Source organism: Acromyrmex echinatior, chromosome 19 (assembly GCF_024713525.1).
Source record: "Acromyrmex echinatior isolate Ae372 chromosome 19, ASM2471352v2, whole genome shotgun sequence".
Lineage (NCBI taxonomy): Eukaryota > Metazoa > Arthropoda > Insecta > Hymenoptera > Formicidae > Acromyrmex > Acromyrmex echinatior.
This window is the reverse complement of record NC_141870.1, coordinates 74,485-88,918: the sequence shown is the minus strand read 5'-3', so window position 1 is coordinate 88,918 and position 14,434 is coordinate 74,485. Positions and strand designations below refer to the sequence as shown.

At 31.3% G+C, this 14,434-nt stretch overlaps 3 protein-coding genes across 6 annotated transcripts; 1 reads left to right on the top strand and 2 right to left on the bottom strand.

Annotated features, from left to right (window-relative positions):
- Positions 1–1,393: 1,393 nt before the first annotated feature.
- VhaAC39-1 (V-type proton ATPase subunit VhaAC39-1) lies at positions 1,394–6,017 on the bottom strand. The gene is made up of 7 exons (XM_011058140.2): positions 5,876–6,017; positions 5,320–5,515; positions 4,711–5,061; positions 4,408–4,565; positions 4,155–4,331; positions 3,002–3,079; positions 1,394–2,811 (listed from the first exon to the last, which is right to left on the bottom strand). The coding sequence occupies exons 2-7, from the start codon at positions 5,438–5,440 to the stop codon at positions 2,650–2,652; spliced, it is 1,047 nt and encodes a 348-aa protein (XP_011056442.1). The 5' UTR covers positions 5,441–5,515; positions 5,876–6,017; the 3' UTR covers positions 1,394–2,649.
- Las (lipoyl synthase, mitochondrial) lies at positions 5,878–10,880 on the top strand. Of its 4 annotated transcripts, none has more exons than XM_087416258.1 (7): positions 5,878–5,979; positions 6,499–6,669; positions 6,806–7,120; positions 8,307–8,463; positions 8,860–8,917; positions 9,018–9,173; positions 10,268–10,880. In XM_087416258.1, the coding sequence occupies exons 2-7, from the start codon at positions 6,607–6,609 to the stop codon at positions 10,635–10,637; spliced, it is 1,119 nt and encodes a 372-aa protein (XP_087272384.1). In that variant the 5' UTR covers positions 5,878–5,979; positions 6,499–6,606; the 3' UTR covers positions 10,638–10,880. The 4 variants fall into 4 exon arrangements, with proteins under 4 accessions (XP_087272384.1, XP_087272383.1, XP_011056443.2 ...); XM_087416257.1 differs by lacking the exon at positions 5,878–5,979 and adding an exon at positions 6,197–6,382; XM_011058141.2 differs by lacking the exon at positions 5,878–5,979 and adding an exon at positions 6,197–6,425.
- Prosalpha6 (Proteasome alpha6 subunit) lies at positions 10,654–14,209 on the bottom strand. The gene is made up of 5 exons (XM_011058142.2): positions 14,039–14,209; positions 13,468–13,718; positions 12,726–12,885; positions 12,442–12,651; positions 10,654–11,113 (listed from the first exon to the last, which is right to left on the bottom strand). The coding sequence occupies exons 1-5, from the start codon at positions 14,039–14,041 to the stop codon at positions 10,904–10,906; spliced, it is 834 nt and encodes a 277-aa protein (XP_011056444.1). The 5' UTR covers positions 14,042–14,209; the 3' UTR covers positions 10,654–10,903.
- Positions 14,210–14,434: the final 225 nt, after the last annotated feature.

Genomic DNA, 14,434 nt, shown 5'->3' with positions numbered 1-14,434 from the left:
ATGTAGCATAACAATAAGAAATGTGTTTAAGAAATAAGATACGAGAAACGAGTATAAAGATTGATAAATGAATTTGTTAATAAATTCAATGATAAATTCAAACAGAATGAAAATGATCCTTCATACTTGTAGAATATCCGTCTTTAAAAGTCCGTCTTTATATAAATAATTAACAATCCTATTATTAGAATAAAAAAAGCTGCTGTTAATCAATCATTATTTTGACGAAATTCCCAAGATAACAAATTCTATAAACAAAACGAATGACGAAAGCAATTGGGAATTAGACTCTAGATTTTTTTTTTAAACATTAACAAGCTTCATGGTGTTATTAGAGTTCACAAAGAACCTCTTCCGCCGTTATCTAAAAATATTGTTTAAGAATATCTTGTAATAATGTAACCTGTTAAATAGACGTGCGGGCAATTAAAAACCAGAATCTCGGAATACAACATATCCGTCTTATACTCTTTCATTAATAACTGACCATAGATTGCAGCGTAGTCATGATTTAGACTGGGTTGACATTTTAGACTGTGAACATGATTATAATAAGATTATGTCTAAGATAATACATATCAAGAGACAGAAGAATTGTATCAATCGACAAACGAACGTCAAAGTTCTAGACAAAACATAAACCCTCCTTTTTAAATAACTTAAAATATACTATATATTATATATTTATAATATTTTGCGACATTTCATTTACTTCAGTGGAGAATTTTGGGTACATTCGTCAGTACATCTTTAATATAGCCATAGGTTGCATAAAAACTGTCTTTATTATCCTGTTAAATTATTTACATTTTTGATAGTGGTGTGGACACTTTTTTAATTTCAATATGGTTTTATTCATTGACTACGTTTTTAATTATATTGATATTATTGTATCAAATTGAGATCAAAATAATTGCACGACGATTTTGGTCATTGGTCACGTTATTATAGGGTAAATTTATAATGATCAATATTAAATTTTTCCTTAATTAAGACGTTTACAAGTTAAAGATTCTTAGTCATTCGCTACCACTCAGTCTTTCTTTCAACTGGTGAGTTTGTTCTATAATGGAGGAATGGTTACTGTCACACAATGATTATGAACGAATGCATCTCAATTAACTGTAATAATTTTTTATATTGTTTCGTTGAAAAAGGCTAAAAGATTAGTATGTACGATTTTTTTTTTCGTTATTAAGATAAAGCTTCTTTACAGCAAAATTATTACAGCGCCAATTCCCAATTGCCCTCGTCATTCGTTTTGTTTATGGAATTTTCCTTACGTATTATCACTGCCGCACTGATTTTATATATAAAAAAAGTGGGAAATTATGATACACATTGTACGTATAGAAATTATGGAATTAGTGATTGTGTTATTAATTATATGGAATACATTTATATTTTCATTTATTTTATATATTATATTAATCATTACAATAATACGTGGTAATGATTTATATTGAAGATCAAAATTATATATTATGTACATATAGATTTTGCTATTTTGTCTTATAATAACAATGCTAAATCATAATTTTTAATATGTGCAAGTGGCTTATCAAAGTTCAATAATTATATACAGGTCCCATTTTAATCGACCCCAAAATTTTGTTTGTTTTTAGTTTTTTACAGAAAAAGATTTAGGCGAGAATTGTATGGTTTAAAGGAGTAAATAATAATAAAATTAATTTTTGAAATAAATCAATTTTTTGAAGATTATCGCCATTTTTTAATGGAATTATATGATATTTGTTTTTACGTAATATGATTCCTCTAATAATACTACTAATATAAAAGAATTAACATCGAGATATCGAAAAAAATTATACTTTTAAAATTATTTTATACTTTCAATCCGGTACATATTGACATGGAATATAAAATATCTCGTAAACTATTAATTTATTGATAATCATACCTTAATATTGTTTATACGCATAATAATGACATGAATCAATTGGTGTAAAAAAAAATATGGTTGCTTATTTAAAAATGTATGCGTTTTACAATATGCAACTAAATGTTTTTTTAAAGCAAATATACATTTCCTTTACACCAATTGATTCATTTCATTACATTCTGCATAAAAATATTAACACTATTATAAGAAAATATTAATTTAAAAGATATTTTATGTTTTATGTCCAAATGTGCTAAATAAAGCATAAAATATCTCTCGTAAAGTTGTTAAATAAAGTATTTTTGTAAAGTATTTCTCGTAACTATTTGATTTTTTGATAGCTTTACCTAATACATTTATATATAGAATAACTAAAGAAAAATCATTTATGTGAAAAAAATATACAATTCCATTAAAAAATGACGATAAAATATTGATCTTTTAACTGATTTTATCATTATTTACGTCCTTTCAAATTATACCTTTTATCTCAACATTTTTTTCTGTAAAATTAAAAATGAAGAATATTGTAGGAGTTGATCGATTAAAATGAGATATTCCTTTATACTTGTACGTGTCTATTCGATTTTCTAAAATAAATTTTTGTGTGATAATATTATTACACAAATAACTTTTAAAAGCTTTTCTAATAATAGTTAGATTATTACCGCATAATTTTATATTATGCAAAAGAAAATTAGATTACATTGAGACGTAAATAATCGATATTATCGGTTTATGCATATTTAAAAGATAGGGATGTAATTATCTATTTTAGCCCGATGTTTTTGAGCAACACATTCCGCGATCCATACAATATTACGACACTCTTGCTCCTTCAATTTCAAGTAGCTATAGAACACTCCAAAATGAAATTGTTGAAGGAATGCATGGACGTTTAAACGAACCTATACATATAAAAAATTAAAATCGAATTATATATACATATATTCATATATATATGTAAATAAAATGTGTGTGTGTGTGTGCGCGCGCGCACGCGCGCGCGTGCGTGCATGCGTGTGCGTGTGTAAATTTATATTAAATTATTAATTTGCATATTATGAATATTTTTTATATTACAATAAATGCACTTGCCTCATGTTCGAAGAATTTATCTTCCAAGGTCTTATCACCAGGATTATTACCCGCGCCTTCAAATAAGGCGCTGTATTCCTGTTTAAATATTGTAATTGTAATTACATATAAGTATACAGTATATTAATCCATTTTTATCCATTCAGTAGAATATCTCAAAATATTCAAATTTAAAACAAAAGTTGTTAGAGTTCAAATAATGCATTATATGGCATATGCGATTGACCTTTAGTGGCGTCGTGAAGATCGAATCGTATCGAGGTCGATTTAAATTTTTTAAATGGGAATGCATTACTTGATTCCTAACAACTTTTGCCTGAAATATTTTTCAAAATAACCATTTCTCTCGTTTTTAAATAGGATAGTCTGAAACACTTGGATATAATATATTCCACTTTTAAGTGAACCCTTAACTTTAAAAGGCTTGCGTCTTCCATACACATACATGCGATATATAGAAAGTAAAATAGAAAAGAAAATAAAATGCTAATACTATTGTAGAAATAAAAATTTATTTTGATGTGCCATTGATGACAGCATCAAGTGCCGAGCATCTGCAGAAATTTATTATGCGCGATTGTAAATCTCCTGATTGTAAATCTCCAGCTTTTTAATGTAAAATGATAACGACATGTAACATGAATTGCGACAGGTTCTGATCAGGCTGTATTGGAAATAGATACTTTTTTTTATCTAAAACACATTTGCAATACTATTGTATTGTATTTTGTATTTCAGCGAGTCACATGCAAGTATTACGTATTTTGTATTTAAAATCAAAGGATTGAAAGTTTTTTCTACTTTGTAATTCAAATAATAAGATTCTAATAAGATTTTTATACGCTTTCCTAAAATACAAAATACAATTGTCTTACAAGTACCGTTTTCCAAATAAAAATATTTTAAATACAGCCCTGATTTTGATATATACTACTGTCATCACATATAACACTGAAAATTTATAGCTATTTACATTATATGTATACTACATGATTCCACTAGTAGGAGTGTTGACATATTGAATTTAATTATTAAATGAGTCATAGTTCAGTAAAATTATTGAATAAATCACCGCGCACTCTCTAACGTTTGATACTTGTATGTAAAGGTACCTAAATAGCTAATTGAACTATGTATTTAAACTTTTACTCACGGCATAATATTCTGCTACAGCTTTCACTTGTTCGTAATCATCAGCTCTCGCTAAGGCTGCCAGTCCATCTGGATTCAAACGTCCACAGCGTGGATATAATTTTGCACGGTCATCTTTACCTAATTCAGTGCCAAATGAATTGATGGTTATAATGATCGCTCTTCTATCTGCTTCAAACTGTAATATAAAGATGAAAATCGAGTATAATTTTACAAAGTAATAGTCTCATGATTTTATTCGAACAATATCTTACGGCAAGTATTTCACACATAGTATCTGCAGTTGTACCACCAAGTTCTTTACAAAATTTATAAAACGCTTCCAGATATGCCTTATAGAGCGTGTTTCGTATTATTTCGATATTCATCTCATCTAAATCTTGTTCAGAAATGCAATCCACAAAAAAAGGTGCTACAACAAGATATAATTGTTACTTATAGTTCAGAAAGGTAACTTATATCGTGTAATGCTCATATACCTATAGTATAGTATACGTATACAATATGATAGGATACGGAACAATATTATAAACAAGTAAGAAATATAATTCCAATACCTAAAGGTGTATCTACCAGTACTGCATTATACAATTCGGCAGGTGTGGCAGCAACATGAATCGCTTCCATTTGCTCAAAACTGCCAAGTGGATGACATTTTGGAATCAATTCTGAAATAGGCCGTTGATGCAAAGTACCAGTAATTAACAAAATGATATTGTCGATCATGTAACTATAAGTGATAAAATCCAAAAATTGAGACAGAGGCTCGACGGAATGATTGCGCATATGCTGAAATTCCACAACCAGTTTCTCCCTCAATTTGTCATCAATCACGCTAACAGAAAGCGGAGATGGCTCATTGGCTAAAAAGCTGCCATAATCTGTACCAGCCAAGTGTAACTTCAAATCTAAATAGACAATCGATTAGTTTAAGCGAGAAGAAAGAATAAATTTATTAAAGAGGAACAAATCGAATGAAAATTGATTTTTCGTGCGTTTAATAAAGATTTTAGTTTTTCTTTTTTAATGTTCTTAAAACTATATTTTTTACAAAGTAAAAAATTACACCTTGTAAAAATATTAAATATCTTTTTTAATTAAATATACGTTTAAAACGTTCTGGAAAGATTATATTTGTCGACCGATCAAGTGAATCGAATAAGTACCTTCAAGTGTTTCGCATTGGACTAGATTCAAATAATCGCTCTGTTGAAGTATGCCACATTTGAAACCACGACACAAACCCTCCAGGTAACCGCCGTCGATGTTGAATAAGCACCCCTTCATTTCGAAATACAAATTTCCTCAAAGATATTGACGTAAAAATCCTATATCAAGTTAGATATCGATGCACGTCCTCTTCTAAAATCATATGACTGTCATGTCATGATTGGGGGTGCGGCGCATGCTCATATGTACATATATATATATATATATATATAGTATATATACGTGTGTGTGTATGTATGTATGTAGTACATATGTATATATGGCCTAGTTTACAATGTACACTTAATACGGAATACTATACGGGTATTATAATTTTCTATTGAATTATCTCAATTTCAGCAATACGTATAAACATATACGTAATATGAGTATTTAATTAATCATTTTAGTGCATATTTTCGGTTTAGTACATCATTCTTTAAATATTGTATTTAAAGAATGATGTACTTGAAATTAAGACAATTTAATAAAAAGTTACTAGTTAATACGTGCATCATCAAGATTAACGCAACCTCACTATTATCAACTCCGATTAATACTCCGATTAAATTCGGGGCAGATGAAGACTGCACTGAGTGCATGCTAGTGCATACTGGGTGCGAACTTTTTCAGATTATTGTCGTATCATAGGCCATGGGCCTGTCGTATTCGACAAATAAAAACTGTTAACATGTTAACTGAACGTTCAATGAGTGGTTGTCTGCTGTTCTGAATGCGCCCAATAAATCTATTCGTGTTGCATGAAATCCCCATATATTTCTGCACTTAAAATGAGATAGATGAATGAGATATTTCACCTTGAGAAGAGAGAAAGTGAAGATGTCGAGTGCAAATCAAAAGAACAAGCAACGCGAACGAATCGTTGCATGGCTGTGACAGATTTCCTAACCTGAATAGTCTCGTCAACTTTATTTTGATGCTTATTATCTCGGTTCATAGCAATAGGGCAGAGCAATACTTTTTTCTGTTAGAGTCATTCATTTTGTGTAAAAACGCATCGTGAGTCTAATTTCATTCGAAATCAGTGAGAAAGAATCTTTGAGTAAAAACCCATTCTTGGTAAAATTATTGAAAAACATTACATGAATCGTTCCTAATCATCTCTTTTTTTATAGCTGATATATGATTTTTCATCGTAAAGACGTAAATATACTGGTCAAAAAAAGTTCTGACGGGGCGAGAATCATTGTCGAATAGGAAGACCGTTTATACACTCTAAAAACATGTTACGAACAATCAAGACCAGAAATTCCAAATGCATCCTCAGTTGCCACTTTTACCTGGCGGTAAATTTCAACAATTTGTTTCATTTCCGGAATGTGTTTAAACATTTCTAGCTAGTCTTAAACCCTAGTCATCGCAATATTGAATTATGTAAATATTCGTATCTGAAATGGTTCTAACGAAAATTTAATATTTCAGTGTGCGCAAGCTTCAACAGAGAGTAACAAAGGTAAATTCTCCGAGAAACTAGCGGAAGGTCCACAATTTGACGACTTTCTCAAAAACAATGTTCAAAACTATAATGGCAAGTTAAAATTAGAGATAGGTGAGTCGGGGCGGCTGAAACTGCCGCCATGGCTAAAAACAGAGATACCTGTGGGAAAGAGTTACAGTAGGATAAAAGCGCAACTGAGGCAATTACGACTAAGTACGGTTTGCGAAGAAGCCAGGTGTCCTAACATCGGAGAATGCTGGGGTGGAAGCACTCACGGTACAGCAACAGCCACTATTATGGTTTGTATAATAAATAAAGGACATACCAATGCTTCTCGCTCTGATTAAATGAATTATATGAAAAATTGAGATTCGATCAATGAGGACAAAGAAGTTTTAGCTCCTATACATATATTATTCAATTGGTCAAATTTCAATCTTGTAGCATTTTTTTTACCAGAGGGGTTTACACTGATTTAGATTGGATATTGTTCTATTTATTACTAAACTGTTATTGGTTGATGTTACATGTGTTCTACCAATAGGAAAACAATGTCATTAATAATCCAATTCAGATTGGTACAAACCTGCTATTAATCTTCCATGCCTAGTCTGATTCCAGCCTCAGGAGATTGATGGGAATCATAGCCAATTATTCTTCTCACATTCGACTATGAGCGATCAATTTCTTAAGGTTTATTACACTTACTGTGTTTACAGTGTGAGCCTAATATTTTATGTGGCGATCGACAAGGCTTTTTAAGCCTGTTAATTGGTTGCAAAACAGAGAGATCCGAGAACCTCTCTGTTCCACACTCTTACTAATCTCAATCTTAACTGCTGTTGATTAGAATTTACAGTGTGATTGAACAATCTCAAAGTTTCTTTCACTAACCTCAGTTAAGTTAACTGACGTTACATGAGGCTTGTTCAGTGGACTCATGTAAGTCGGTTAGCATAACTGTGAGTGATGAAAGAGATTCTCAATCTCAATCTTCAATGCATAGTCTGATCACGTCTTTATTTCGCAAACGCAATGTAGGATTAAGCCTTAATCACGCAAACACAATAGCTGTAGTAGCCTCAACCTTAAGAAATTGATCAAAAATTGATCAAATTTCATTTCGGTCCGGGTTCCTGTGCCAAGATAACAATAGATTGATTATCGCGAATGGTTTACTTGCACACTGTAGCAATTGCCTGCTGTCAGTCAATAATGACTACATTTACACAGCACTCTTAATCAAGTTTAATAACATCCGTAGTTATGAAACTGATCAATTACAGTCGTTCCATTCTTCGAAGGAACAGCTATGATTGATTTCAATTTCATAACTACGGATGTCATTAAACCCAATTAAGGATACCGTGTAAACATAGTCAATAGCGACTTCTGCATAAGTTTTCCTTATTTTTTTTTCTAACGCTGATTAGTTTGTGCGTTATTGGCTCGTGTCCAATTGATATACATCCTTTATTCTCTTAGTTAATGGGAGACACGTGCACTCGTGGCTGTCGTTTCTGCTCTGTCAAAACTGCACGTAAACCACCGCCGTTGGATGTAGAGGAGCCCATCAATACTGCTAGCGCAGTAGCTGCTTGGAATTTGGATTATATTGTTTTAACATCTGTAGATCGTGATGGTTAGTTACAGATTAATGGATGTGTTCGGCTGAATATTTATTTTGCAACATTGGAAGTTTTCTTCACCCTGGATTGGGTTATATCTTCAGAAAAGTATAATCTAAAAGTATAATCTCCAATCAACACGAAGAAAATCTCCAAAGTTGCAAAATATTCTGCTAAATGTGACTAGTCATAAACTATAAAATTAAATTGTACTATTATAGGCCGGTATTCACTTCATGGAAAAGAAGAACTTTAATTGGTTGATTCTTTTATGCACTATGCATTATGCAAAAATCTATGCCGGTCATTAAGATGTCATAAACCAAACAGAAAGTCTTAAAATAAGAATGGACTATGAATACCGCCCATAGGTTCAGAATTTATTATTAACGCGACATTTATTATTTCAGATTTAAAGGATGGTGGAGCTAACCATATTGCATCTACTGTTAAGGAAATAAAAAAGAGGTATTTTATCTACAGTTAGTTTTTTTTTTATTTAATAAAACGAATCAAGCAATAGTTAGTGTTCAAATCATATAGCATTGAAATACTTTATGTTTCATAGGAGCAATATATTAGTGGAATGCTTGGTACCAGACTTCAGAGGTGATGAAAATTGTATCGCTACAATTGTAAATTCTAATTTAGATGTATTTGCACATAATATCGAAACAGTAGAGCGTTTAACTCCCTTTGTTCGTGATATGCGCGCTCGATATAGGTATGTATATTATTATAATGTACCATTATAATAATTATATGTATAATTATTGTTTCGTGAATTTAAATGGCCAAATCTCAGAAGCGTATAGAAAATCGATAAATTAAAAAAAAAGTCCTTTAGAAATCATTTTAGAGAAAATTACAGAAAGAGACAAAACGTTTTGAGTTTTGTACTTATTTATTACTTGTTCATTCACACTTATTTATTCACTTGTTTAATGCAAACATTATTCAAAATGTTGACCTCTTGCAGCAATGCATGCATTGCATCTTGTATGAACAGCTCGTATATAGCAGCCAAACACTGATCTGGTCAACGTAATGACTCGTCGATCCGACACTCTCTTCTGTTTGGAAATCGGCGCGCACTCTGCCTCTAAAGTATTAGGTGTAGTAAAAAGAAATCCATTATTTTTCCAATAGGTGGCTTTCACGCGTAGACGAAATACAGATTACTAAAACCATCTATTGGAAAAATAATGGATTTCTTTTTACTATACTTAATATTATCGAAGTACATCAAAACGATAATATTTCGTTTTTTGAAGAAAACGTTTTGTTTGTTTACATATCTACCGTTCTCCTATAAATTCGTCAGTTATTCATCATAAACCATCGAGTAAATTACTCCTGTCATAATACGTGGGCGTACATAATATTCTAACGCTGACGTGATTTTCGTGTATGGTTTCTGCGACGGTAATGCTAGAGAGGCGGTGATGCGAGAGTATGCGATTCCCAAACATAAAAGTGCTGAATCAGCGAGTCATTGTCGACGAAACGTTGACTTTTAATAAGCTGCGAAAGATCGGTTCATTTTCAATTCAGATCGGCAATCTTTAGAAATTAATATTCCGTCAACTATTGCGAAAATTACAAAATTGTTAAGGACTTTTCGACTCAGTTTTCATCAGAAATAACGCTATATGATTCGTGGGCAGACTTTAAAAAACATCCTATATATATATATATATATATATATATATATATATATATATATATATATATATATATTCATATATAATATATAGATAGATATCTATTAATAATACGTTTATTAATTTGAATTAATTTGTTGTTTGCTACATACAGACAGTCATTGGCTGTATTAAAAGCAGCTAAAAAGTTAAATCCCGATTTGATTACGAAATCATCGATAATGCTGGGGCTAGGTGAAACTGACCAGGAAGTCGAACAAACTATGCAAGATCTAAAGGACGCTAATGTGGATGCTATAACATTGGGACAGTACATGCAACCTACCAAAAGACACTTAAGAGTCATTGAGTATATAACACCTGAGAAATTTAAAGCGTGGGAAAATATGGGGAATCAACTAGGCTTCTTGTATACTGCCAGTGGACCATTAGTTCGGTCATCTTATAAGGCCGGAGAATATTTTTTAACAAATATATTAAAACAACGGAAGAACCAGCAGATTGATGATCATGTTACATCGTGAATGAAAAATACGGAAGTGTAGATAAATGTTTAATCGAGACACAAGATAGGAAATCAATATAAATAATGAATTCGAAAACACCATGAAAAGAAATCATTACAATCTAATGATAAAATGATTCGAATAACAATATATATTACTGTTAACAAACTGATAATAAATGTTCTGTAGCGTGTAGATTTATGAAAAAATTGAGATATTTAATCAGAAAATGCAGATTTATATAAATTGAATGCATATAAAGTTTAAAGTTCATATATACTAATTTAATCTGTGTCCATGGCGATGGCGACTTGAGGATCCTGAGGACCTTCGTCGGCTGGCGGATCTTGCGGAGGTTTGTCATCTTGTACAGCTGGTTCAGTAGGTCTTCCACGTTTATCATCTCCTTCAATCTGGGACAAGAAACTAGCTGTCGTGGTTTCGTTGAGAATAGCGAAATCATAATCCTTTCCTACTATCCCAATTGATACATTCTGAAACATAAGCAAGATTTGATGTCTCCTTTTCAAATCAAAATTGATTCTTAAAATTAAATATTATTAGGTGTTGGAATTAATTCGTAGCGTTTTTTAATGAAAGAATGTTATTTATTTCACATGAGCATTAAAAAATACATTAATGAAAGTACTTCCCATCACTTGTAAAACGCTACGAATTAATTCCAACACCTAATAAGATTCTTATAGCAGATATTTTACAATTTACTGCACATACCGCATCTAACAATATGCAGTATGTATTTTCACAAACCATATCATGTATTACTAGCGTACTCTGGAGTAAAACATTCTAATGTGGAAATGTCGAGAGATCAAATAATTTTTGAATTATAAACTATGAAAAGTTGTGTCTTTGTCCATGTTAATCGGGTTTAATAACATCCATAGTTGGAAACTGGCTAATCAGCCATCCCATTCTTCAGAGAAATAGCTATGACTGGACAGTTTCATAACTATGGATGTCATTAAATCCGATTAAGAGTGTCGATGTAAACATAATCATTGCCGTTAAATGCACACTGTCACACAGACAGACTTTTTAACTAAGGTTTAATAAAATTTTAAATTTTAAACGTTTGTACCTAAAAAATTACTTTATGGAAAACAAGTAGCTTACACTTTTATTACTTAATTTTTCAGTTTCACGCTGTAATAATATTATCCTCGAATTTCGGAATACCCTGTATATGTATCTTTTTCTTCAAATTGATTCATCTCATTATTCTGTGCACAAAAGTATTAACGCGTAGAATTATCGAGAACTAAATACTTTATAAAATACTTCATGTCAAAATGTGCCAAAATAGATATTTCATAAATTATTAATTTTTCGATCAAAAATTAAGGCATCTTTAGATAATTATAGAGTAATTGGAGGAATCATACTAAAAAAATGTATGACCATAACCATGATTTTTATATAACCATGGAAAATCGATTTTTTTCGAAAATTGATTTTACACTATTTGTGCTCTGTCAAGCCATACAATTTTTATCTGAACATATCTTTGATTCAATCTTGTTCTGCAAAGATAAAAGAAATGATAGACTTAAATTGGACATCTTGTATAAATCAGTTAGCTGTTAGATCATGGAATGGCATATGACGTGTGAGAACAATTGACTCAATCTACGAGTTTTTTCCTGAGTTTGATCTCAATCCTCATTCCATGTAGGCCTTCATTTTATAAATTTATTGAAAAATTAAAGATCGTTAATCATATGAAGGAGCATGAGATGACAATGATATACTTCGGAAACTTATTTTAATAAGATATGAGTTAGATCAAGTCTATACTTACCTTCACTGATAAATCAACTTCGTTAGGTAAAGTGTCACGTAATGCTCTAAGGCCATGCTTGACTAATTCGTCAAGGTCGCACGACAAGAATTCATTTAGGTGCTTTTCTAAATATGTCCTTGCACTTTGGGAACGTGCGCCTATAGCCATCGCTTTACAGTCGAAGTAATTTGCAGATGGACATGTCTGATATATATGCGGTCCTTTGTCCTAGGAAGCGACTATTATTAGAGAAACATGTTTAGCATATACTGAATTGTACACTATTTTCAATAAATTCTCACATCATATCCAGCTACGAGTAAACCGACGCCGTATGGGCGTCGATCATATCTTTGCGTGCATGTTTGCATTTTATTTCCCAGAGATGTAATTAGACGACTTACAGGTAACGCATGGTCATGAGCATACTTGTAATTTAGGCATTCAGTTCGCATATAACGGCTGCGAAAAATAATTTGCTTTTAACCATCATTATGTCTATTAAAACATGTATTCTTAAGGGTTCTATACATAGAAGTTATAGATGGTCATGAAATCTACGACTTCTATGTAGAGGACTCTTTACTCTCTCATGCATAAACCTATATCTGTGTGTGAAGGCTATAGTGATCATCATTAAAACTGTCATAGCATAGCAAGAAATATTATAAGGTACAGCCAAGATAGATATAAATAAAATTAAATAATTACTTTTATATACATATTAAAATGTATTAAAAATACTTGTGCTTAAAGTATTAACATTTTATCGAAAACATTAATAATTTGAAATAACTTAAATAGAAGAAACCAATAAATTGCATAATGTAATAAGATAACAGACGTTAGAGAGAGAGAGAGAGAGAGAGAGACTATTCATGGCAAAATACAATCAATATAGCATAGTGGTGGCAAACTTTACTATAGAGAAAGGATTAAGACATAATTAAAATGGATATTTAATATACAAAGATATTGTATTTTTTAAATGGAGAATCTAGAAATGGAGACTGGAATAGGAAAATGAGCAAACACAAAGTTCACCTCAATATTCTTGCATCAGCAGTTAAACCTGAGATACTAATTCCCATGTGTTTATCTATTGGTATGATTTTTTTCTGATGAGCTGATAATTCCGACGATGCTCTTTTCAATGCAATAAGAACGGCGTGTGTTTTACTCTTAAGACCTACAGTAGCTGATCCTAGTTTTACAGCTTCCATAGCATATTCCACTTGATGTAATCGTCCTTGTGGACTCCATACTGTCACATCACTATCGTACTGATTGCGGAACTAAGAAATATATTCAATAATCGAATTAATAGAAATCATTTACATATTTAAAATCAATTAACACAAATAATTGTGTGTGCATGTTAATCATTAAATATTATTCAATCTAAACAATGAACAACGTTACATACATTTTTCGTATGATTAGATTACTAGACTTTTTCTCTATGTCTTTAATCAATAGTTGTGTATTTCTACATTACTATGTGCAAATGTACATAACCATAAAAATAATAATTTTTGATCTATAACTTCTTTACAATGATGATTAAAATACAAGTATCGAAGCACAATGTATCGATAATTAATTAAATACTTACCATTTTTAATATCAATCCCCTTAATTAAAAAAGATATAGATTATAGTATTACTCAATTAAACACCGAGAATTAATTCGTGAATTTACACGAAATACTTGTCAGACAATGATGTGCAATACTGGTACTGACAACTACCATCGACTATACAAAGTATGTATGTACAGCATAGAAGTAGAAACCAAGGATACTAAATTGCCAATCGGGGACGATGGACGATTTACGATATCGCGATCAACGCCATCAGTCGGCGGTTTAGCGCGACCAGTAGCTACCACATTTAAGCAGGTGCCATTCACATGCAAACGTCAAGCATCAAGCAGCGGAAGTGAACGGAATTCACGGAAGCAGCAACCAATCAGCTGGGCGATACGGGCGTAGTTATATAAAAAATATTT